Source organism: Phyllopteryx taeniolatus, chromosome 16 (genome assembly GCF_024500385.1).
Source record: "Phyllopteryx taeniolatus isolate TA_2022b chromosome 16, UOR_Ptae_1.2, whole genome shotgun sequence".
In the NCBI taxonomy this organism is placed as follows: domain Eukaryota; kingdom Metazoa; phylum Chordata; class Actinopteri; order Syngnathiformes; family Syngnathidae; genus Phyllopteryx; species Phyllopteryx taeniolatus.
Window position 1 is genome coordinate 22,002,316 of NC_084517.1, and position 26,033 is coordinate 22,028,348.

General features: G+C 42.1%; 1 protein-coding gene across 1 annotated transcript; it reads right to left on the reverse strand.

Moving 5' to 3' along the window:
* Positions 1–3,349: 3,349 nt before the first annotated feature.
* On the reverse strand, positions 3,350–25,902 carry mosmoa (modulator of smoothened a). Its single transcript, XM_061750528.1, has 3 exons — positions 25,015–25,902; positions 14,612–14,824; positions 3,350–7,658 (listed from the first exon to the last, which is right to left on the reverse strand). The coding sequence occupies exons 1-3, from the start codon at positions 25,118–25,120 to the stop codon at positions 7,474–7,476; spliced, it is 504 nt and encodes a 167-aa protein (XP_061606512.1). The 5' UTR covers positions 25,121–25,902; the 3' UTR covers positions 3,350–7,473.
* Positions 25,903–26,033: the final 131 nt, after the last annotated feature.

Sequence of the window (26,033 nt, forward strand, 5' to 3'; positions counted from 1 at the left end):
CCAGTTTTATCAAGGGACAAAGTCAACATTTGGTCCAAAGAAGTAAAACATTATCTGTATTAAAAATCTCTCCTATATCTGCACCTTTAATGTCATATTTTGTTCATATGGTAATATGCTATAAATGTTTTGGTTGGTAGAAAACATGAATCAACTTTGAGGACAAAGTGTGACTTTTTTCCACAGCGTTCCTCAAAGACTATGTAACCTTAAAAAAATGAAATGATGATTAACGTTCCAAAGGAGGCATGATAAAATAATTAGAATGCTAAAAGCTCAAGAGCATGAAAGATTTTTTTTAAACAATCTGTCGAATCAAGATGGAAAAAAAACAAGCTTCTCTCTTCATTGGTGTGTGTGTGTGCGCGCGTGCATGTGTGTGAATATCCTGGCAGCAGCACACACTGTTCTCCCCCAAGCGGCTGATTTAAAATAACACGGGAGGCCGATCTGAAAAGACATTCGTACCCTGGTGGAAACAAACACTGAGGGGCTGAGAGGAAATAAACACCGTCCGGTCAGGCGGGATGGGCTGCGGGCCGGGAGACTGCCCACGCCTCCTCCTCCTCATCTTCCTCCTCCAGCTCCTGGTGTTACAACAACAACAACACACACACACACACCTTGAAGGTGGCTCAAAGATAAAATGGACCTGCTAATTATACTCAGCAATACTAGTCAATTGTATTAAACAATAAATTAATTAAGTCGACTAATGTGTACAACGGGATTGGAAGCCTCTGTTACAATGATTTTAATCTTAAAATCGTTACATGATTTTTTTTTTTTTTTAGTGGCTTGACTGTGTCTATTTTAGGCCAGAAGCGCATTTCGCCTCCATCTGGATGCCAAGGACTGTTTTGGGATCTGTCAGTGCCGATTCGTCGCATTAGGCAGACTATCAGGAAAGCCTGTCAAGCCCAACTAGTGTAGCGTTCTCCGAGTCTTCCTGGCAAATACCATTATCGTCATCGTGGTCACATACAAGCTGGGCGAAAACTGCCCAGGAAATGCAGGAAAAGACATTCATCAATTCCAAATATCCCCCGCCGTGCAGGCACTGTGGAGTGGAAATGATTTGGTCTTTGATCTCATTGAAAATGTTAAAGTTTTGAAGGACAATCAAAACGTTCATTTAGGCTTTCAAATGTGAACCTTGAATCAAGAAAAAAAAGAGAGAAAACAAGACAGTTTGGCATCTTAATTAGCTCAATGCTAACAAAAAATGAAAAATGCCATAGACAAGCTAGCAAAACTAGCAACAATGCCGCTGTGTTGTAAACCTTTAAGCAAGTGCTATTTCAACACAAACATTTGAGCAACGCATGTAGAGTTAATATAACAACACTCACAAGTATGTATTCTTTATCCTCTGCGTAGAACAACTAATATTACTGTGGCATTCTGAAAAGTGACCCCCCCCCCCCCCTCCTCCATGCCTATCCGTGTCTGGATTATACTGCCCCCAGGTGGCCAAGGCACGCAAACTAGATGTAGCAGCACAATGTCAACTGAAGCATAAAAATAAGTCAGAAATGGTTTGATTCTGTACATTCCATGTTTTTTTAAATAAAGTACATCATCAGAGTGCTAGTTTCCTTTATAATTTTTTTTTTTTAAAGTAATTTTATATATCATTTATTGTCAGTCTATATGTGTGGCTGCAGCATTGGTGTTGAAATGCTTACATGGTAATAACACTGCGACATTAACGCTTGTTTTGTTAGCCCATCTATGGTGTTTTGAATTGTGCATTGGCAATAAGATAGCCTGTTTTGAGTTTCACAATAAGAAGCATTGGCAATGGAAATAATCTGTTGCAGGATCAAACTGTCACGATCATCAAACCTTTATTAACTGCACAGGCAGTGCTTCAATTGACACGTGGACATTTGCAACGGTCGTACAAGTGTAAGAATAAGTTCAGCACGCTTTGTGTGACTTTGACTGAATTCCTCAGGGATGTTCAACTTTCAGCCGAGCACACATACCGATAATCGGGCTGAATTTGAGCAGATGATGAGCAGTGCATGGTTTTCTCCACATATACTGCTTAGAATTAAGGTCAACAATTTCTACCTTGGTCTCATCAGACCAGAGAATCTTATTTCTCACCATCTTGGAGTCCTTCAGGTGTTTTTTTTTTTTTGCAAACTCCATGCGGGCTTGCATGTGTATTTGCACAGGAGAGGCTTCCGTCGGGCCACTCTGCCATAAAGCCCTGACTGGTGGAGGGCTGCAGTGATGGTTGACTTTCTAGAACTTTCTCCCATCTCCCGACTACATCTCTGGAGCTCAGCCACAGTGATCTTTGGGTTCTTCTTTACCTCTCTCACCAAGCCTCTTCTCCCCCGATTGCTCAGTTTGGCCGGACGGCCAGCTCTAGGAAGGGTTCTGGTCGCCCCAAACGTCTTCCATTTAAGGATTATGGTGGCCACTGTGCTCTTAGGAACCTTAAGTGCAGCAGAAATGTTTTTGTAACCATGGCCAGATCTGTGCCTTGACACAATTCTGTCTCTGAGCTCTTCAGGCAGTTCCTTTGACGTCATGATTCTCATTTGCTCTGACATGCACTGTGAGCTGTAAGGTCTTATCGAGACAGGGGTGTGGCTTTCCTATTCAAGTCCAATCAGTATAATCAAACACAGCTGGACTCCAATCAAGGTGGAGAACCAGCTCAAGGATGATCAGAAGAAATGGACAGCACCCGAGTTCAATAGATGAGTGTCACAGCACAGGGTCTGAATACTTATGGCTGCGTGATATTTCAGTTTTTCTTTTTTAATAAATCAGCAAAAAATGTCAACAATTACGTTTTTGTTCCTGTCAATATGGGGTGCTGTGTGTACATTAATGAGGGATAAACATTAACGTAAATGATTTTAACAAATGGCTGTAATATAACATTCATTCATCTTCCGTAGCGCTTCTCCTGACTAGGGTGGCGGCCGTGCTGGAGCCTATCCCAGCTATCTTCGGGCGAGAGGCGGGGTACACCCTGAAGTGGTCGCTAGCCAATCTGCAATATAACAGAGTGAAAAATTTAAGGGGGTCTGAAAACTTTCCGTACCCACTGTATATTTCTAGCGTTGGTTCATTGAGTACACCACACACGATAAAAGCAGGAAAAAAAAACATGATTAGCAATTTTTTTCCTCTTGTCATGTGTGGGATGGCTCACATTTTATGATGTCAAAAATCAACGTGTGTGTGCACCAGGCTTTCGAGGTTGAAACGTAATTGGGAAAAAGTGACGCATGAAATCACGTCTATCAGACGGACAACTTTCTCTCAATAAGAACGACGACTCACACCGTTTGCCAGTCAGTCAGTCACACGCACACACACAGCAAGTTTCCTTTTTTATTCAGTGATAAATAATTTCCTATGAGCATAGGCTTTATGTGTAGACATCCGATCAAGGCAAGAGACACTTTAAGAGGGCACACTTTGCCACCATTTGAAAAAAATACAAACAATGAGGTAAGAAGTTCTCTTTTCTTTCTTTTTTTTTCCATTTTAGTTTTTTGAACACATTCGTGGTGCAACTATTCCTGTTAGCTATACTGTCGAATGCACAGTCCATCCTAATACAGAAAAATCCTGCCTTTGTGTCTGTACATCATTGTCGAACAAAAACAGGCCATGGCACAATACTGAACCAACAGAGAAAGAGAACATACGTGTGGAGGGGAAACCGATACAAAACTCTCAAGACTTTGTGATTGAGCTCTGCGAAAGTTGTCACACACACACACACACACACACAGAAAGTTGCTCCCACTTTATATGTAAATGTGGACAGTAACAAACTCAAGGCTGGATGTGGCTGCTTAGCAAGAAACATTTACCACAACACTATATTCCCTCAAGTAGCAGCCCTACTGCTAATAATAAACTCCAAATGCCCCGATTAGTCAACAGGTGTGTAATCGACTTCAAAGGTGACATATTGCAAAAATGTGACTTTTTAATCGATTGCACAGTGGACCCCCACTATTGGAACGGGGCCGGGGCGCCATTAGCAAAAATTTGTGGATAATTGATGGCCATTATACAGTAATTGTATTTTTTTTTCTCCAGATTTTTTTTTTTTGTAAACCCCAAAAATTATTGAATAAGCGGCCACCATCAAAAAAATGTGAAAAAGTGCCATACAAATATTTGGGTCTCTAGTATGAGAAGGCATCAGGGATATAATTCAGGATTACCTCTTATATACCTCTCTAAAATGCTCTCACACACGCTAACAAAATGCTCTCATACGCCACTGAAGCGCTCTCATACAAATGATTTTTTTCTGATCTCACACACACAACTGAAACACACACACACACAACTGAAATCCTTTTATACCTCATACTGAAATACACTCATTCATTACACTGAAACGTGCGCATAGAATACACAGAAATATTCGTTCCAGTAGTGTGTATGAGAGCGTTTTATGAGTGTACTTTAAAAGTACATTTCAATATCAAGTGTGAAGCGCACAGTCTGTTATGAGTGTATTTTAGAATAACGTGTTAAAGCAGGAGATAATTCAGTTGTGCGTTTCAGTTGTGTGTATGTGTGTTTTACTTTTGTATGAAACGCTCTCACACGAAAATGAAATCCTTTGACACGTCACACTGGAAATGCTCATACCTTACACTGAAATGCAATAACATAAATTTCAGCATATTATATGAGCACTTTTCAGGATACGGTGTCAGCGTATTTCAATATGTGAGAAAGGATTTCAGTTGCGAATGTGAGTGCAAAAAGAATCCGCAGTGGGCATGAGAGCGTTTTACTAAATGTAAGCAAAACTTCAGTAGTGTGTGTAAAAAAAAAATCAGCAGTGAGTCATGTGTATGAGAGCATTTCAGTTGTGTGCGTGTGTGTGTGTGTGTGTGTGTGTGTGTGTGGTAATCTTGAATGATGTCTCTCATACTCAAGAGCGCCTCCCCACCCACCAAGAGTGCAATTCAACACCAAACACACTTTTTGTGAGTTGTGTATTTCCGAAAATGTGTCTGTGAACAAACTGTTCTGAATTTATATAAATTGACATTATAAGCGCCCCCGCTGCATGCGCCACATGCGGATCCGGGAGGTAGTAACTGTAACCACCTCAGTTTATTGATGCACACACGGACATTAAAAAGTTAACTGTTGGGCTTGTATTAACGTCGCCAACCAAAACAGCAGCACCGATGCTCGTAATCATTCATGTGATTTAAAGTTCATGTCCTAAACGAGTTCCCCGCACAGTATCAAAGACGATTTTCGTTAGCCTGCCATTAATGTATGAAGATTCCAAAACAATTCCTATTCACATTGTGTATCCTGTTTCTATTAGTTAACATCACCTTTGGGCTCAGGGGCCTCGAGTTGGGTATTTTTCCACTAAACATAACCTCTCTTTGTGTAATGTGTGTGCGTGTGTTCCATTCCCAAAGCTCAAGAGCAGCACACTGAGGCGCAGCCCCACGAATGGCCTGACCTGCAGCCCCTGTGCCTCCGTCGTTATATCAAAAGAGGACAAAAAGATGCTCCCCGCTCGCTCGCCTGTCCGTGACCTTAAAGGAGAACACCACCGATTGTCAACATTCACAGAAGCCAATTCCTCACCTTATGCAACCGCAGCTTTTTTTGTGGAAAGGAGTCAATACTCGGCGCTATATTTAGCAGCGCGAGTCCCTTCCAACAGCTCTGAAGCAGGACACTTATCCGCCCGCCGTCCTTGCGGCTGCACTTTGCACAAACAACACTGCTACCAAATAGAAGAAGTGCACATCAATACCGTCTACATTTCAATACTGCTTTATACAGTTGAGTTGTATTGAACTTTTTAAGCTCAATACAGTTGCATTTAATATTAAGAACGGTTTGTTTTTAAAATTTGGATCCAATTTTGATTTCACTTTTATAGGCAATTCATTTGAATTGAATCATTATTTAGTGTTAGTGCAAGCGCAGTGTTAATGTTCCCACCATGTTCCAGTGGCATATAAAAAAATTGTAATATACTGATTAAGACTTCAGCCTACTACATTCTTGTATTTTAATGTGGGTCATGACAGCTGTGCCTTGAGATACAAGTGAGCCGATTGGCAAGTGGTGAAGAGTTCTTAAAAAAAAAAAAAAAGATGCTTCAAGCTATTTGTTGCCTCTCCCAGCTCAGGTTTACTGTCAAACTCAACAAAACAAAGAATTACACATTGTGTATTCAAAACAACCTCAATGCTTTGATTGAGGTAAGGCTGTTTAGCTTAATACTAACAATGCAAAACGCCACAGACGAGCTAACGAATAGCATCAGTGTTGCAGTGTTATAACCATTTCAGAAACAAATATTTAAACAAACTGTATGGTAAAGCAACACGTAAACATATAACAATACTCACAGGCAGATATTCTTTCTCCTCTGTGGCTTACTGAGACGTTTTGACCAGTTCCATGTACTGTATGGCTGTATTATACTGCCCCCAGGTGGCTAAGGCTCGCCCACCAGGAGCAGCACAAATTCCATTGAATAGAAGCAAAAAAATGTGGCCAAAATGCTGTAAATGCTATAAATTCTAATCAATTACTTGATCACTGTATGTTTTTATAAAGTATAATATTACATAGTACTATTTTCCACACATATATTACAACATTTTGCGTTGTATTTTGGGGGGGGAAGGCTGGAACGGATTAATAGCATTTCATTTCAATGGGGAAAGATGACTACGAGCGTCAAGGAAGGAATTCAACTTGTTTCTCAAGGCACCGCTGTACTTGGTGTAAAATGAGCATAGATAATATAAGCTGTTGCATTTGGTGGCATTCCCCTCTTTGGTGCGTGTGTGTGTGTGTGTGTGTGTGTGACCTCAGAGAGCGGCCGCTGTATGTGCGCTGACCTCCGCATCTTGGCCGCCACCCACCTACCTCCCAGGTCGAGGCGGGGAGTCACGTGAGATGACGGGCGAGCGGCGACCCGATCGACAAACCAGCACCTCGTCATTCACACTGAAAATACTTCTGTCGAAAGGCGAACACAATTAAAATGTACAGCAACAACAAAAAAATAACACTGAAATAGCAAAGAGGCCCAAAAAAATAGCAACAGGGGATCATCATTGACGGTGCGGCTGTGTGTCGAGGGCGACGTGGCCCGGCGGGCTGCGGCGGCGTGGGGGGAGTCAAGGCCTTCAGTGGTCCTCCGCTATCCCTGCAGTTGCCATGGCAGCGGCACCCTTCCCAGTAGAACCACAGAGGCGCCCATGTATGAAATGAACAGTGGCAGGATGCCCGCCTCCCCCGCACTCCTCCGCGCCCCCTTGCGCCCGATGGACGTATTGTCATCATTTAGTAGTTCAATACTTCACCAGGTCCCAGAAAATCTCGGCCCAGAGTTTGTCATCTTAAGATTTTCCGTCGTTCCGTGTCCCGTAAATCCCGACAAATTAATTGGTGTGTCCAAAGGCGGGCACGGTCCAGACTTCAGCCCGGGAGGCAAACTTTGCCGGCGAACAGCAGTCCCACTATCGTGAAGAAGATGGAGAGGACGAAAAGCACGTAGGAGGAGCCCACCACCGTGTTGTTGGGCAGCTTGTACGGCTGGCCTCCCACCTCGTTTATGTAGAAGCCTATGGGGAAGATGAGCGCCGCCATGCAGAATAGGATCACTGGGGGAACGACACAGAAAACAGATCAAGAGGTCAACACCCACATTCATCAGACACTTTCTTAGGAACAGCAAGATAGCAGGACCCCATTTTGCCTGAAATGCTTGTGCCACACGCCGAGCGGATTGGTTAAGTAAAGGCTCCCTAAATATCAGACCTGTACGCATTTCTTGGGGTACCAGTCGCAGTAGTAAAGCACAAATTGATATTTCTGTTTCAATGCCAGTGTTGCAATAAGCAGAATAATATTGCTCTGAGTCGACAGGAAAAAAAAATCCCAAAAATGTTTCATAATCAATTTCTTTTCACTTAACACTCCTGTTGTGTTCATTTTCTTAGGTACACAGACATTGGTTATGGGTCAGTGTGAGCCCCTGTACATGCATTCATCCCAAAATATTAAAAAAAGATCATGTAAATTCACGTTTCTTTAAACAAAAGGAAGAAACAAGGCCAGCAGAATACATTTTATCTCATTTTATTTATTGATTTTCAAGAAATTAATTTGATCTGCAAAATAATCGGAAGGTTCATCAATAAATTTTAAATAATACATTATTTTTAAAAGTTTATTTTTAACATAAATATGTCTTCATAAATTAGATGGTTTGACAATTGTAATCTTTTTTTAAAAGAAAATTAATTTTCAAGTTTTGAACCAGTGTGTCCTTAATGCCATTTATTCTGAAAGTGTGCACTAATATGAGTTGGTATTTACATTAGTGGGCAGCTCTGTACACTGCAGAAATATTGCTCATTTGTCTACATTAGAAGATTGGACGCTGTCATGAATCACTGTCAAAAGCATGAAGTTTGAATTCTCTGCCGTCTCTAAAATGTTGCTTTTGTTTTGTTAACATTACTCACAGTAAGCGAAGGCAGCATCTCCCTCCACAATCAAATTTGTAGGTTTTGGATCCAGCTCAAATCCTCAAGCTCAATTCTCACAATAAATGTTGCTCCACAGACACCAAGTAAGCTCTTTAAATCACTTCCTATCTGAAAAACAGATTTCAATTCCTCGGCAAGCTTAAAAGATGAAAAAAAGTAATCGCGTTTCAAGCTTCCAAAAGAGAACGATTCCGCTCCGTATATTTACAGCAGGTAAGACGGATCTTAAAATAGCGAGAGAAACATTGGCAAAAAAAAAAACATGTCAACGTCCTCAGCGGGAAGTTTAGGATCTCCTCAAGTGGAAATATTCACCAATGAGTTCTTGGCCGTGGTTTGATAAAAGGAAAGCAGCCTGTACCCTTTACCATTAACAGTAAACTGGTCTGTCCGTATAGGAATATACAAATATGGATGATCAGGATCTCTGCTTCTGCTAACAAGGAGTAGCTCTAGTCTCAGGTGGAGTGGCTTAATCCACCTACTGGTGCTATAAAGATGAATTGAATAACTTGATTACAAAATAAACCACAAACAGGTAGTAAAGCACCTTCATACATGAGCTGAGCACACACTCAATGACGCAGATTGGCTAACGGTTAAACGGTTAACCAGGCGCGAACCTGAGCTCACAACGGCCGACTTTACACTGTCATTCGCTGACGCCCTTGTCACTCACCAGGTCGGGCTCCGTCTTTTAAAGCCACGGGACATGCACAGTTAAAGATATTATTAAAATGAGGATGGCGACTTCAAGTGGACAACAATACTTACCTGCACCTCGCAGGATTATTTTGTTGTAGAATCAATTTTTATTTGACTACTCCATTGATCGATGGAATAATTGATTTGAAAAATACTTGATAGTGGCAGCACCAAAACCTATGCCAATATGATTCCATACTCTGTTTGCATGACATATTGTCTGAGCATCGTCATCACGACGTACGTGTGCACAACAGTCACATCGCTCGTCAGAATGACACTAATGCACGTCGCAACAGATTGCATTTGATGAGACAGGGAGGGATGAGAGCTACGGCTACTCTGAAGAGACAAACTTCATTTATACTAATGCACTCAGATATAGAAATATGAATGCATATTACGTTAAAACGTGAGTTTAAAATAACAGATTGATTAAAAAAATATATATATATGTTAGAAATGTGGTAATGACAATACAGTATAACTGGGCGTGAAAAGAAATTCTTTCAACTTCATGTCTGGACTGTTACCTACTCAATACTACAGTGCATTTAAATACTGGTAGACTTCACGCAAATGACTCGGTATACTTTTTTGCATAATTTCTTTTCTACCAAAACTACTATAAACTGCCCAAACAACGTAGAGGACAAAAGAGAAATGTGTGCTGATTTTCACATAGAAGTATGTTATCCTGAATTTTTGTTTTTTACATTGTAATATATATCCAGAAGAAAAAAAAATGTTCCCCCCAATATCATGCAGCCCTATGCCATACATGCTGTTTTTGATCCACCAGTGTTTTCCATTCGTTTTACTCATGGTTCTGCACGGACATGCTCCACGTTAACCACATTCATTGTTTTGGGAAGCTAACAGGTCGCTGTAATGAACAACATCTGGCCTCATTTGTTTGGGCAGGAGCTAAGTGGCGATATAAATATGCATTTGATGAATAGATTGGGGAAGAATGTAAAGGTCCAATCGACCGAGCTAATGATAAAATGTCTTGTCTGGGTTATATTTCTTCAGGGGAAACAATGTTAGGGATCCTAGACACATAATCAGTAACTGTTAAGGCAAGGCAAGCATTTACTGTTGATTGGTAAGAATATTAGTGCCACTCCACTCCCACAGGTCACACCCAAGAGAAACACTCAAATAGTTGCTGTGGGTCACACAAAGCTTTCCATTCAGTACTAGTGGCTGAGAGCCCAGTTCAACTACTAGCTAGACTGGCCACCTACTGACCTCCTTAATCACCTGCTCGGCCCACCTGCATCGCCAACTCGTCGACTTTCTACCGGATTAATTTAACCCGGTGCTGCTCAAACCTTTTACTCTAAATACCACCTCATAAAAAGTCTTGACTGATATTAAAATACAGTAGTATTGGTTAAGTATTCATTGATAAAAGGCATTATTTAGTAATAAGACTTTGTAACAATTAAAATGTTTTGCACACAAGTAAAATGATGACTTGAAAACAAACCGTTCTAAAAGATTAAATGTAAATGTATGGTGGTTAAAACTACAACTGAACTGTACTTAAATGTACTGTGCTGGGTAAAAAGAAAAGGTTCAAGCCACAGTAACATTACGCAGTTTTGATATTTAGTTCAGTGATTCTTCGCGTATGACTATAGGGAGTACCACACTTTGAGAATCACTGACAAAACACATCGTTTTCTATTCTATTTGGGTCCATTTCTGCTGTATTGGGAGGTTGTATCCTGGTAACTTGCACCCAGGAAGCAGTACGATTCCATTGTTGCGGGACTACAACTCTCCGAGTCACTTTTCGGCACTCTTTCAATGGGGTACGGTTCCCAGTAGTACGGTAATGTTCGCTGTGTAGGGCGGAGCATGACCCTCTGCTCTCGGTTGATTGGTCGAAAGACAATTACGAATTTCAAAGGCAAATTCCAAAACTATATGGTGGATTACGACGTGAAGAGGAATTTTGTCGCCTGTCTCGCTTGTTTACAGAAAATTTCTGCTCCCAACACTGCTCCGCAGGGATGTCCCGATCCAACTTTTTCACTTCCGATCCGGTACCAATATTGCAGCCTTGAGTTTTGGCCGATACCGATATCGGTCCGATCCACTTTCAGCCATAATCATAAAATCATTTACTTATTTTGTAGTATGGAATATTAGAAAGGGTTGATGAAGTGATACATTATTACTCAAACTGAGAACAATAATCAGCAACAGTACGTAGAGGAAAAACTGACCCATTTGTTATTAACTAATAGGGTACATAAAGTAACTGCTGTGCACATCTTGACCTCTGAGGGGCACTGTGGTACATGCAATGACATACACAATTGCAGGAACAAAGAAAGTAGAAGTCCCGATCGAATATTGTTATCATTATTATAACTCGTTTTTCACAGTTTGAAGAATATATGCCAGTGACTATTCTTCTATTGCCTGTTTGTATGTGTTTATACTGCGTTTGTGTACCAATATTATTTATTTTGAGAGATATAAGTGCCACAATTTCGATACTAATTTTCGTTAGCTTGTCAATGGTGCTTTGTGTTCATTGTGTGTTAGCTTCGAGCTAGCAATTTTTGTGAACAAAAAAGAAGAAAGAAACTAAGTCTGTGATGTATTTGAACATTCAATAGGTGCAATTCTTTTTCCATTTGCATTTAGTTTTACAGTGAACTTCAACTGGAGTGTCAATAAAGGATTTTAAGCAAGCAACATTTACTCTTCCTCCTTGCTACTATGTTAGCGCCTTAGCAACCTATTGTTGTGATCACGAGGGCACTTGCACACCGTCCAGTACTGGAGCGGTACATGGAATGGACTGATTGTATAAGAATAGTAAAATTGGACATTTTAAATCCAGTCCGATTCGATCGTTGTTTTTCTTCTGACATCGAACTCCTTTTCGATCTTCAAGATCGGATCGGGACACGCCTACTCCTCCGAGTCACATGTCTCCTGTGTTCAAGTTAGATCAGGATTTTCTCCACCCAACCTTATGATAGCGAACCAGACTGACCTGAATCGCTTGATGGTGTTTTAATTCGAGTACCGGTGCAAAGGTTAACGAGTCTCTTCAGGTTTCTCTCTCTAGCGCTCAAATTCCAGTAATTAGTAAGTGTCATATTATATTACATTAGGCTATCTAGGTTGCATACAGCCTAATTTGCAGTCATCTTTTTTTCTGCCAATTGGCGAAGTAACACAGCTGGTGCTCAGGGTGAGGACTGTCAATTTAATCTTTTTATCAGCCCTCTGAAATCCCTCTCTCTCCTTCTCATGTTCAGTGGCCAAAAGGTGTGATGTTCATCATCGCAGCACAAGCTCAGCAACCTTGAAAGGACAAACAAAACATATCTACCTCCTCATCCTTCTGAAGCCTAAAATAGAATGTTGACTGAGCAACTCTATCTTTGTACTTTTTGTTCCCCACAAAAATATATTGCAGCAGTTTTGTTTTTCTCATTTAACCGCTTATGATTTCCATGCTTTCATGTTGCAAGGAAACAATTGTAGTACGCTATTAATACATCTCGTGTCTCGTTTGACCACTCGCAGCACGCCAATGGCTCACGATTGCCATGGCAACAGCTTGCTTTTTACTCTACTGGGTGTAATTGTTTGGATACAAACTAGGGACATTACATACGTCTGTATTCATACTGGTAAAAACACTGATACTACAACACCTATACCACTTCACCTGCCCGACATATTGTATCTGTATATAGTACATAGGAGCAACGTCGGCTGTGTGGAGAAACATTAAGGTAAACACTCGGGGTTAAACTGATTAGTTGACTTTTACAACTCTGCATCGACATCAAAACGAGAGCGGCCGGCCCGTTAAAGAGAAACATGCAGGCTCCCACTAATTACAACATCTATATTCAGCATTATGGTGAGTTGGATTTTTGATCATTTGTTTTTATTTTTTTTCTAATCCCATTTGTCAAAATATGTCTTTACTTAAAACCGGTCAGTGACACAAAAAATGTTTGGAGAGCCCTTTGCTGTGCCGAAAAAATTTCAATGACACCATAGATTAATCAACTTCGACTCAACTTTCATCACAATGGCGTTGACTACAAAAAATCTATAGTCAAATCTCACTATTCATGGGGAAAGTGGTCCAAGTTTACAGGTTTGAAGAGTGGCTTCTGCAGACTTGATGTTCCAGCTTCTCTCACAGGTGTCCACCAGTATTTACATCAGGATTCTTCAAAATTGTCCATGTTTTGTTCTTAGCCATTCTTATTTATTTTATTAGCTATGTGTCTGTGTCTTTATCCTGTTGGAAGACCCTAGACCTGCAACTGCAACCACCCTCCAGAATCTCTTGTTCGCTTGAGGTTTATTTCCACCCAACACAGGTTCAAGACATCATGTGCCAGATTTAACAAAGCAGTCCCAGAACAGAAATGAGCCCACAGCAGTGTTCTTTTCTTGGTACATTTCAGCACATCCAAGGCTCACCAGTTTCACGTTATTTCAGTTATGATTGTGGTGGATTTTTGTTGTTCTAGCTGTTGTTCAATCTCTGATTTAAAGAAACACATTTTCATCACAACTGCAAGATGTAATGGCATTATCAAATATCGGTATGTGGTACTGGCGAGTACTCAAAATGTAAGTACTTGTACTCGATCTGAGAGGGGGGGGGGAGTCTTTCAATTTACCCGAGGACACAAATATGGTCACTGAACATAGATATTTTACTGTTTTAGATGGAATTCTTGGGGGGAAAAAAGAATCTGAATCAGCTTTTCATCTGACATGCAAATCACAAGAGAGGGAGTATGTGCCTGTCGAAACAGCCAAACACAGAAGTCAGCATTATAAAACGCATCCGGCAATCTAACAACGCATCCAAGGCTACAGTATGCCGTGGCGTCATCTGTGTAAACGTGCTCGCGGCTGTCTATTCTCTCAGCTGAGCGACTTTCCAACTCCCACGCAGCCTCATGAATGGGGCCCTGTCAGAGAATGAGATGGAGAAGCTCATCTATTCCACAATTCTGTTGACAAAACAACAAAGAGTGGTACCGTTCAAACGAAACAAATGGAGAAGAACACAGTAGCTTACACAGAAGTGGGAAAAAATGCCCTTTGGATTGTTCAGCTGCTGGGAGCACACGGGTTAAATATAATAAATAACACTGTTCTCTTCTATATGGCAGACTTAGAAGAAGAGCATAGTGCAATAAATTCGAAGAAGCCTAAAAATACTGTGTGGGAATATACTGTCATGGCGGATTCACTGAGACGAAGCAAAGCGGTGAAAGTTTCGGGGAGACTATGCTGACAGCGAGTCCAGCAAAGCGAAATTAACTCTCATTGTGGAGCTCACTTACTGCCAGTGAAGGCAATCCAGCGGGCGTATTTAGTGGCCTCTCGGCGCCAGTGTGATGCCACCAGGAGTCCGCAGGTGACGGTGAGGGAGATGATGCCCATGATGATGAAGAAAAGCGTAGTGACCCACTCAGGGGGCAACCGTGGAGGGATGCAGGTCCGGTCCCTTCCGTGGATGGTCTGACATTGCCGGACTAGGCCGACCGTGAGGGCACCTGGAAGGAGAAATTGCATTTGGATTCAGTTCAGCTGAGCTATCAACATTTCTGCAAATAGCGGCCAGGGCAACTGCAGATGGACAGGGAGGTCCATCTTTTACGGGTGTGCCATTTTTGGACCCCAGCATCACCCATAAAAATGCATGGCTTACAGATTGATTGGATTTTTGAAAAAAATAAAAAATAAAATGCACAGCAGTGAAGACTAGCCTAACTACCACTAACAACCCAGGCTAAACTTAGCTCCTCCCCAACATACAAAGCTCGTTTTTTCCAGTCAACATATACAGTATCATTTCAATATACTTCATTGAGGATAATTCCTGCACCATCTTTTGGCGTCTCAGGGCTTTGTAAAATGAGCACAAAAACTGTCAATATGTGAGTTTTGAAGCGAATACAAGCGCAAGGAGCTGCGCCCTGACATAGAACCGGCCGGCATTCACTCGGCAAGGAATGCATCTTGGGGGACATATGGAGAGGGACGAGAGCTCACGCTAAAATGAAGTCAGAGAGAGACTGAATGGGGAACTTGAACCTTTCTTTCTGTATGTGTGTTACTCGCCAACCGACGGACTTATGGCTGCGTGTAAACTGCTGTTGTTCGTTTACATTCCAACTTTAGCTTGCAGAGTGTCATCATGGACACCCGGTGAATAATTGAGGCACGGCCAAGTTTTTACAGAAATACGGTATTTGACGATCTATCCATGGACATTATACCGGCCCAAAGTCCATCTCACATCAGTAACCTCTGGGCTGACTATAACTCAGGGAAAAATAAGCAAGGGAAGTTAAAATAGGACAGTGTCACACTGTAGCCACGCAGCGACAATTTCAGGGAATTTGTGTCTACAATAATGACATGAACCTTAGAGAGAAGACCAAAGTGTGGCTGCCCCGCTGACAACTCGACAAAGCACGGCACAGGCCAAGCAGGAATGGAAAGGCTTCTTAAATTTGACTGCTATGTCCTTCTCCACAACACTGGCTCTAATTATACTAGTGGCTCTAATTATACTAGTGCCAGAAAGACTGACTTGCTCATACATTCTCCATTGTACGGCAGGACACCTTGGGAAACAATCGATTACTGATGACTTGTGCATTGTTCATATCAGCCTTTCATTATTATTAATTGTTATGTACCCCAGCTAAATACAATGGCAGTATATCATAAATCTCCGGTATATATATGGGTGCCAGGGGGAATCCCATTTGTAATTTGGTTCAGCAGCAGGAAAGGTTGTAAAACTCTGGTTTGTATTGACATTACTGTGATAGAAGGCATTGTAGTTCCAAGAAGAAATTATATTGCAACAATTCTCTTATCAATTTACACTAGCTGACTTATTTAAACAAACAAAAGAACAAGATGGCCAATAGAAATCAGTGGAAACTGAGGTTCAAACGTTTCAACCAAAGGTATCAAAATGAAGTCTGACAACCTCACGCCAGTCATACCAATTGTTGTTGTAGGTGTATTTTTGGGCTGTGCAAAACGGTCCTGCACCAAGCTTTTGCAGTCTTCAATTTATTTACGTTTGTAAAGCAGCAAAGTTTGTTAGTTGGGCCTGAATTGCTCCTTTTTAAGCTCCTTTCACATTGAAAATGAAAGCCAGCTTTTTCCCCAGGTTGCTGTCCTGCGTGAAAGGCACCGATATGGAACGGGTGTTAAAGTTGACGAGCAAATTTGCCAGTTCCAGACGTAGTGTCAGAGGCATAAACGCGATAGCGGGAAGCCGGAAAAACTCATGAACTCAAAACTCAACTCTATTTGATTTATAGAGCACTTAAAAAATAATCACAGCTGAAACAAAGTGCTACGTAAAAATCTAACATAAAATGTAAGACAATTGAACATAACATAATTTACATATATAAAGTCTGAACCCCTCTGGTACCTCCAGGAGGAGCTGGTCAGCTAACCTGAGGCACCAGGCAGGAGGGTAGGGGTGGAGCCGCTCTGAGCGGTAAAGCGGGGCGAGGCCATTTTGAGATTTGACAACAAACAGCAGAATCTTAATAATAAAATGCACAGGCAGATGCCAGAATAGGAGTTATGTGCTCACTCTTGTGTTCCAGTTAAGAGGTGAGCTGCAGCATTTTGAACCAGCTGAAGAGGTTTGAGGGAGGGCTGGTTGACTCCAAAGTAAAGTGCATTACAGTAATCCAGCCGAGACGTAATAAAGGCATGGATTACTGTTTCAAAGTGCTGCTGTGTAAGAAAAAGCTTCGTATTTGCCAGCTGCTTGAGGTGAAAAAAGCTTAACTACCACACCAATTTGCCGATGCAATTTTAAAACCACTGTTCGATTTAAAGCTGTTTAAAGTCCACAGGAATGTCCCGCTACAGCGAGTTCTGTCTGAAAAAAAACAGGCAAATAAATGCTCGCGCTACCTCTGATGCGCCGATTTTGCGGAAAGGCAGTGTAGAAGTGGCTATTGTATTATATATTATATATTGTCAATCAAACATTGACTCTAGAAGGTTTCTCCCACACCGACTTTAACCGACAGCCCTCAGAACTGCAATCAATCTGTTGACTTTTTGCACATCTAGCATCACAAAGCACACTGCAACATGACACGAGTATACTGGACATGATTACCATATCAGATCAGACAGAGGGACAAATGTATAGCCTTGGGTAGCGAAATGAGGAAGAGCGGCGTCACGGCAAAGTGTCAGCAGTCAGAGCAGGAACATGCTTCACTGGCACTGGTGCAGCCACCCTAGACGGCGGAATTCAATTAGGCTGTGCCTCAAGGGAATTTCTACCTGACTAAGCAAAAGCAGATTAGCAAAGTGCTTACTTGATGCCTGCTCGTGCTTTCAATCAGTGGGTTAGCCGTCACACCTAATTACCAAATGTAGACAAATAATGGGGTGCCGCTGCTGCTGCACTGTGTAAACCCATGCAATTGTCTGGCATTGATTACAATTAGGCAGAACAGTCAGTCAAACAAAAAAAAGTTTAAAATGGTTCTCATAGTGTCATCTGGACACTGCAATTGCAGGCTCTGGTAGTGGGTATTAGAAAGCACAAAATGATGATACAGTGATGGTGGTAAAAACAACTGTTCCTTACTGCCTGCCAAACAAATTGATTTGAATCCATCAAAATGCCAACCATAGACTGAAGGACAGAAGCATATGTGTGTGACGTCCATTTTGGAAAGAGCCATTGTCACCCCAGGGGTGTGGTGGGTTCTGGCGGTCGAGAGGAAATCCTGCCCCTTGTATAAACCCAGCGATAGCCCGACTTTTACTGCAACAGCAAAACACAACCTCTAATCAGCCCATTCAAAACATGCCAGTGGTTCTAAAGTAACACTAATCGTATGGTTCAATTTGAGCTAAATACGACAGCAAGGGGAAGTTCTGCCTTAGAGCATGTCTTATTGCCATGGTAATTCCCTTGTCATTCAGCAGAACACTTATGTAATAACTCCATGGGGGAAGAAAATGGAGGTCACGGCCAAAGACAAAAACGGCACCTAGATGACTCACAGGCTATTTCTAAAGTCACCCTTCTATTACAGAGTAACCTTGGCCATGTTGGAGAACAGGAGGTGAGCGTGGCCAACTTGGGCTGAGAACAGGAGAAGATAGGACTTCATGGCACCGGTTTTACGACCACTTCCCCAAGATCTCTGGGTATCCTGCTGTTTCACTGGCTCTCGGTGGAATGTCTGCCAACCGGAGGGCAGATGCGTAACATTGTACATGGACCACGCCACAGGAAACAAGCGGCCTGTTGCGGTTACAACTTTTTCAGTGCAAAATGTTGGGTTTGCGGAACAGCAAAGTCTGAGTGTGTTGCGACAGGATATACCCTTTTTTGTAGTGCTTCACTGCAATGTTTATTTACACAGAGCTTGTACAAGTCTGCCTATGTTCTGAGAAACAAACTCCTCCCCCTTACCGATTTGAAACAAGGATTTTTTTTAAATGTGAGAGACCCCACACATGACTTACTGCTCTTATAGTTCGTGATGTAATCAACATGACCAACATCACACACTTGAGGTTCAGCTGATTGCCAATCACACGTTTTGGCATTAACAACACAGATGCCTCCCTGAAAACAACTGGTTGTTTGTCCACGTACAAACAAGCAGCGGTGCCTCAAGCAGTCACTTGCAAAGTATGCCGGGCAGATCTGGGGGAAAAAGAAAAACACTTTTAACACACCCCACACCACAGGATAATCACTCAGGATAATCTAGGAGACATCCGAAATTTGTTTTTTGCTGACGTTGATTGCAAGCCACTGAAAATGTTCATTTTTTTCCCCCAGATTGTTGGTATGCGTGTAACCTGCTTAAGTTGTCAGTCAAGCATTACTGTTCAAAAATATCAAAATTGCAACGTATCCTATCATTATCTGTATCACAGCACAGTATTGATGCAATAGAATGAAAGCTCTATGCATCACTCTACTATTGTGAACACTACAAAAAAAAAAGGAACAGACCAGCAGTGAACGGAAGTTTGCCTCAGTTGCTTCTGCGCAATCAGCTGAATTCTTGATAATTAATTAATCGATTACTCATTCCATCCTACTTGTGTTACCTTCTCCAGTTACAAAGATCTCCCATGTGTTTCCTTAAATAGCTTGAGTTATTCTGCGACTGCGAGCTACAGTTTCTAGTTCTTCCTGGATTTACGTTGACCTTCACTCAGCTCTGAGACAAGATGTGGGTCAAATGTGTATTAAAATGAACGCCCGAGAAAATAAAAACCTACACAGAAAAGGTGAGAAAGAGCTTCAACCACTGCTAGTGATCTGAACACAATGTTCACACGGTGTTGCATGTACACGCCTCGAGCTTGTTAACATCCAGAACCGACAAAATGTACGCCCATTAGGTAGCAGACATTGCCTGCATTACTTCCCTGTGGCTTGTTTACAGACACTTTTCAATGATAAGGCCTGCTAACTTTCGCACCTCGACTGTGCCCTTCTGCCCTGCAATTAACTCACATGGATAACAATGAGCCACTTTCCATGCGTCGGTCCAAATGAGAGGAAATGACTGCGTAACTGCTCTTCCTCAGCACGGCGATGCTATCATTAGCGGGGCACTGAGGGCCCTGCTGTTCGCAAACTCTGGAGGGATGAGTCAAACGGGCTTCTGAAAATGCGTGGTGGGCAGGAAGAACAGCAGCCAGAAGCTGTTTCTTGCTACTGCTCGGGGCTTTAACAGCGCCCAACAACCCTAGAGCACAAATGAAGGCCATATTTGTTCATACGTTCTCTTAAAATGGTAAACAAACCTTAAAAGTTCATGAAAAACATCTCTTTTCCAGGGTCTTGACGCACACTTACTTAGACTTGGAAGAAATGCCCTTGAAAGGTGTTTGTTATGAATCACAGCATTTGCAAACTAGCATTACAAATATTACTTTTAGGAAATGGGTTCAGTAAACCAATGTGCAGTAGGCCACTGAATAATGGCCATCATGATGGATTAATTGATTGTAAAGATTAGATTGTGTGTAATTGTTGACTAATTTCATCTTTGGCACAACACCTTTGGACATTTGCCTCAATATGACAAAGAGGTGGTCAAAACATTGAGATTTCCCGTTGCATCAAAACATTTATTTAAAAAAAACAAACAGTTGACTGATATTTGTCTCCATGGTCAAGAAGGAATCTCAAGCCTATTTACTACGCAAGGCTGCAGTTTTCCGTTTCAAAATACACACCGAAGCAAGAGAATTACACGTTGTTTATTTAACCAAACACCACATAAGTTTGTCTAATGAAATGCCGCTAGCTTGATGCTAACACACAACGCAAAACGCCATGAATAGGCTAACGGAACTTGCATGAAAGCAACGGATATTTGAAGCAACACAGTGCACCAACACATATAGCCAGACAATATGACAATCCTCAAAGGGATTCTCGACGAATAGTAGTGGAGCTTCCTGAGCAGTTTCGACCGTCTTCATACGTATGCATGTGTTATACTGCCCCCTGGTCGTCAAGGTGCGTAGCCCAGAAGGACAATGAAGGCGTGAAATCATTGTTTACTTCTTCACATTCCATTTAATTATGTTATTACTGTACATTTTTTAAAAGTACCATGATGTACAGTCCTATTTTTTCAGGGCTCCTTGTATATAATTAATGTCGCTTAATTCGTACCAAAGTTCAGGCCAGAAGGATGTACTGGCATCTCCCTCTTCACTTTTGTACTCGAGGTATTTATGGCATTGCAAATCCGTTTCATTTGCACCAAACAATGCTCTCTTCCGTTTTCACATTCGGTTCGATATCGACTTCTGCGTAATTATGCAGCGAATGAGTTGTGCCTGCATTCATTGTAACCTACCCACTGCCAGTCGCTGCAAGGTAGGGAAATCTATTATACCTCGCTTATATGCTTCGAGTACACGCAATCAACTTGTTGATAGGAGCATTAAATTGATTAAACTGCCTTGGTTGGAACAAATCCATTTCTCATGCCCATCCTGTGTTAGGATTCAGCCAACAGAATTCACACTACTTCCATAAACAACAGGAAAGATGGTGAGTGGTTACAAGAGGCTGGTGAGGATAACTTGGGGAAATGGTGTGCCAGAAATGAAACAACGAAACGTACGAAAACAGCGTCATATTTCGCTTCTTGTAAGAATCCATCACTGGTCTCGGGTCGTAACGTAAAGATAAGATTGGATATGATTTAGCACTTTTCAGATGGGTGTACAGAATGATTCAGAGGTTACTGAGGCGCTGGAGAATGACATCCACATTAAGTGGAGAGTATGGAGGGCAGTTGTTCAGCGGCGCTGCCAAGAATCACACTTTTCTGTCTGCAGACTGCAGCAACAAAGGCTCAGCACAGGAAATCAGCCTCAAGTGTTATTGCCCGAGGATATCACGCTGACGTGAGGGCAATGTCAAGGCTCTACACGTCTTTGTGGTCATTCACTGCACCCGTTCTCATCTGACGCGTTTCTGCTGGACTGTATGTTGATTCGCTGTATGACGCTTTGAGGATCACTGAGAAATTTGAAGCTTCACATTTCATTTCCCCCCCCCCCAGCGTTTTGGCTCATTTTAATTACAATATATTATGGAATCATATGGATCCAACTCTTGAGCGTGATACAGTGGCTCCGGTCTCATACAGTGGTACCAGGTACTTATCTGATAAGAATCTTGAACTGTAAGTGTACAAGAAAATGTCTGGTTTTGATCAAATGTTCCTTTCCCTCCATTAAAGTACACTGAAAGTGATACATCTGCTTATTTATGTTAACAGTCGAGTGATTCTTAACTCATTCACTGCTGTGGAAGAGGGTCTCGCCCAGCTTGTCTGTGAAATTCAGCTTTGCAAACCACTCTAATGACTAATAAATCCCAACTAGTTGGGAGTTGGACAAGTTTGGGCACCTGACAATCAAACAGAGTATGTATATGCGTGGTACAAAGAAAGACTGTCCCGCTAGTAGGTAGTTTAGAGTGCGTGTCGCCATCGTGAGAAATGATGATGCAGTTCATGAAGTGAATAAGGAACACCATGTGAAAAAGCCACCGATGTTCAACACGAGCCATACAATGAGTCAGTGTCCCTCACGCCGTATGTGTGTAAATTACATTATTACGCCATCAAAAGTCCTCTCCGTCTTGTTTTGTTGTTTTATTGTCTGAGGTGCCACAAAAGCGAAAAATACAGTATCAGCGTCAAAGTCACTGTTCTGCTTGACATGTTTTCTCCACTTTTTGTTCAGAAACCGGTTTAGGGGGAAACCGACCCATGTTCGACTATTGATTACTAAAGATTGTAAAAGGCTAAAAACTAACTAATTACGCCCATAACGTCATAAAAGCGATTGTAATAAAAATCTGAACTAAAAGGTGAAGTGTGCCAGGCTTCAGATCCTTAAACTGTGTTTCTGTATGCAAATGACTTCAGAGCAGGTTGTGTGCATCAGTGCGTTACAAATCTTCGCTTCAGTTCAGTGAACCTCTCAAAGATAAACTCCACAAGGAGGTTTTACTTTTTCATTGGGTTTTGATGAAAAAAAATAATAATAATTTGATGACGACCACAGAACCAGAAATCGCCCTTTTGGCGACTTAGGATAGAAGTACAGTTAAGTTAAAAATGACATAGGCAATTATGCTATTAGGCTAACGATTTGAAGGCCTCCCAAGCACTTGTACTGCAACACGTTTTTAACTGTGTCACGACAAATTAAGGAGACTACACATTTGGTGGTTTTGAAGTTTTAATATGCAGTATTTATCTAAGAATGTTAAAATGTTACTTAAAAAATTCCGTATACCGTGAAAAGGTTTTACGAACTCGACCCTGGAACTATGTCATAAATTGTTTTATTATTAGGAAACAATTGTTTCTAAATACAAACAAATTGAACGTTAACTAACGTCCTGGAATGGAAACGGGATTTTGTTATAATATAGAATGATTTTTTTTTTCAAGTGATATTTAAAAACATTTCCGTCAATTCTTTAGATAGAGTAAGCCTAATCACTTGTGCAATTACTACTTGTATGATTAAAAGTGACTAACTGTCCAACGCAGGTGTTTGCTTATTAAACCTAAAACAAACTACAATCAGTGTCAGTGCTGGCACAAAGACTTTGGCGAGAACATGCCCATAACGAGTGGAAAACAGTCATTTGGACGCTTTTTCCTTTGTCTGCACTTGTCTCTACAGTCATTCAACACACAAAGCACATCCAAATCAGCCCGACACAATGGTCATAGAGATAAGGAAGTGACATCTGAAACAGTCAGACAGAGGAAGTTGGTCACTACTCGACACCCACGTCGCCTTACAACACTGTATGGTCGTCCATTTTGGCTGCGGGACAATAAAGCGAACAGCATGGCAGCCATGATCCATCACCATTAACTTGCATCCCGTAATTCATTACATGCAAAATTGCTAATTCTGTGGCGTTAATGCGTTGCGGAATGCGTGTTTGTTGACGATGAACCCTCCCTGACCCAGTTGCTAAGCTGTCATCCTGTAGCGGGAACAAAGACACACAGCTGTCTAGCAAGAGAACCAGCACGTTTTCAGGACAGCCGCTTGAATGCCACATAAGCTTCTGTTCAAAATAAATCTCTCAGGACAAAACTAAACTAGAACAACTAGCTTTGTAGCACGAGGGATGGGCATAAGAATCGATTCATTGAGTAATAAGAATTTGGCCTGTGTGTGTGCAATTGAGTTGATTTATCACATCTTGATGCGACTGAGGCAAAAGAGACTTGGCTGATGATGCGATTTGGTCTCAACCAGTTTGCTGTCTAAAGAAGCCAATATGGTATCATATTCTGATTAGGGTTGTGGCTAGGCAGAGGCCCATATCAGAGTGACGGTGTGATAACCGTGAGCAAAAATATTGTGGGTTCACGGTATCACGATATTGCAAGTACAGCTCGAAAACGTATCATTTTGAAATGTTTGGGTATACAACTCATTTCCATTGGATGCACTACGGACATACATTAGTAAATGTAAAAAGACAATTCAAAAATACAATTAAAATGCATAGGATGAACATAAAGTGTACGGTACTTGATTTAATGATAAACATTTTTCAAAAAACATGGAAAACATGAATCAAGAAGTCAAAGACATTCATTTTGGCAGCATGATACTGCCACTCGCAGTTGAATAGATTTACATTTCATCTTTAAGAGTTGTTGAGGACCTGAAAGCAGATGTTCATGTTTAGGAAGTTGCCACATTGATTGATTCTCACAATATGGTATGCATGTGAGGATAATGCGGTACAGAATGAATGAATGGATGGATGGATGGATGGATGGATGGATGAACACCTGTGGAATCTTGCCTTAGTACAATTCAGTTGTACTATTTAACTAAAGTTCAATACATTTGCATGCAATATTTTAAGAACTCATTGTTTTCAACATTTATGAAGGCAAACAAAAATTCTATTGCTCTTTACGTGTTAATTGAATGATGGTGGTACTGGGAGAACTAAGTATTGTTTTTAGGTGGTCAAAGTTTGAGAAGCAATTCTGTATGGGGCATCAAACTGCACGTGGATGAAAAGAAAACACAATTCTGCGGAGTGACTTGGAGCGCTTGTCATTGTATATCTGCTGATAAATGCACCTGCAGCTCTAAGAGAAACAGGACTAACTGAAGCTCCATTTACCTGCTGACTCGCCAGTGTTGATCCAGTCTGGGTTTGCAATGCTGGCGATTGCAAAGATATCCGCCGCCAGAAACAGGCACCCTGAAATGATGGTCAGCTTATCCATATTTTCTCCTTCATCCAACGAGGCTGTCAATGACGACGGTGGGGAGGGAGGCAGGGATTAGAGGGGGAGAAATGTGGCGGCCGTTGTCCAAGTCTGACCCCGGGGAGAGGGACACAGTGAGCCGGCTGTTGTCAGTCTAACCTCGCCCCCTTCTACCACCACAGCGGGAGCCCCGCTGTTGTGCTTCCCATTTTTTCGCAGCAATGTTTCAGCGCCCTTCTCCACGCCAAAGCATCACATCTCAAATGCGCCGCACGTCAAACAATAGCTCGCGGCTAAAGCGCTTGTGTTGTCGCTCGGAAGCATCGGGCGCAGCTGGAGCTAGCTACTTCCCAGATTCGGGCTCGGCGAGCCGAGCTGCGGCCCGTAGGCTGCTCGAAGGCGGAGACCACGACAGCATTTCACACACTAACCGAGACGCCTGAGAAGCGGAGCAGTAGTATCCGTTGGGTTTCGTTGTCCCCCGAAGTCACCGTAGCTAACGAGAGCTCATCACCGTCTCGGCTCCCCTGGTTCTCCGTCAGTTTGTTAGCCGTGCAGCCTCACTCCTCCTCGCTCCGTGTTCTTCATCCATGGAGCGGTGGTGGGACACGGGCGTATTCAAGTCCACAACACGCCGTTAAAGGTCCGAAAAGTGAGCGTCAAAATGGCACCGTTGTTGTCATTACGCCTCCCAGCCGTGCACCCGCCGCCGCTAGCCAACCCTCCCGTTCCGCCTCATGACATCAGGCCGAACATGAACACCCACTCTCCCCACTTGGGCCACACACTGCCCCGCGGTGTTCGCGTCCTAAAGGGAGGGGGGGGGGGGGGCTTCGTGCACTACTCTCGCGATAGCGCTTCAAAATAATTCGATGGGGGTCTGGTCCCATATACAGTACCACGGAGGACAAAGAGTGACAAAATTAAATCA

Bases quoted from the DNA above. Each gene is read 5' to 3' on its own strand.
- mosmoa (XM_061750528.1), bottom strand. From the start codon at position 25,120: ATGGATAAGCTGACCATCATTTCAGGGTGCCTGTTTCTGGCGGCGGAT. The intron at 14,825-25,014 runs GTAAATGGAGCT...TTCTCCTTCCAG, and splicing joins CAACACTGGCGAGTCAGCAG to GTGCCCTCACGGTCGGCCTA. The intron at 7,659-14,611 runs GTAAGTGAGCTC...TCGTTCCCCCAG, and splicing joins CTGGATTGCCTTCACTGGCA to TGATCCTATTCTGCATGGCG.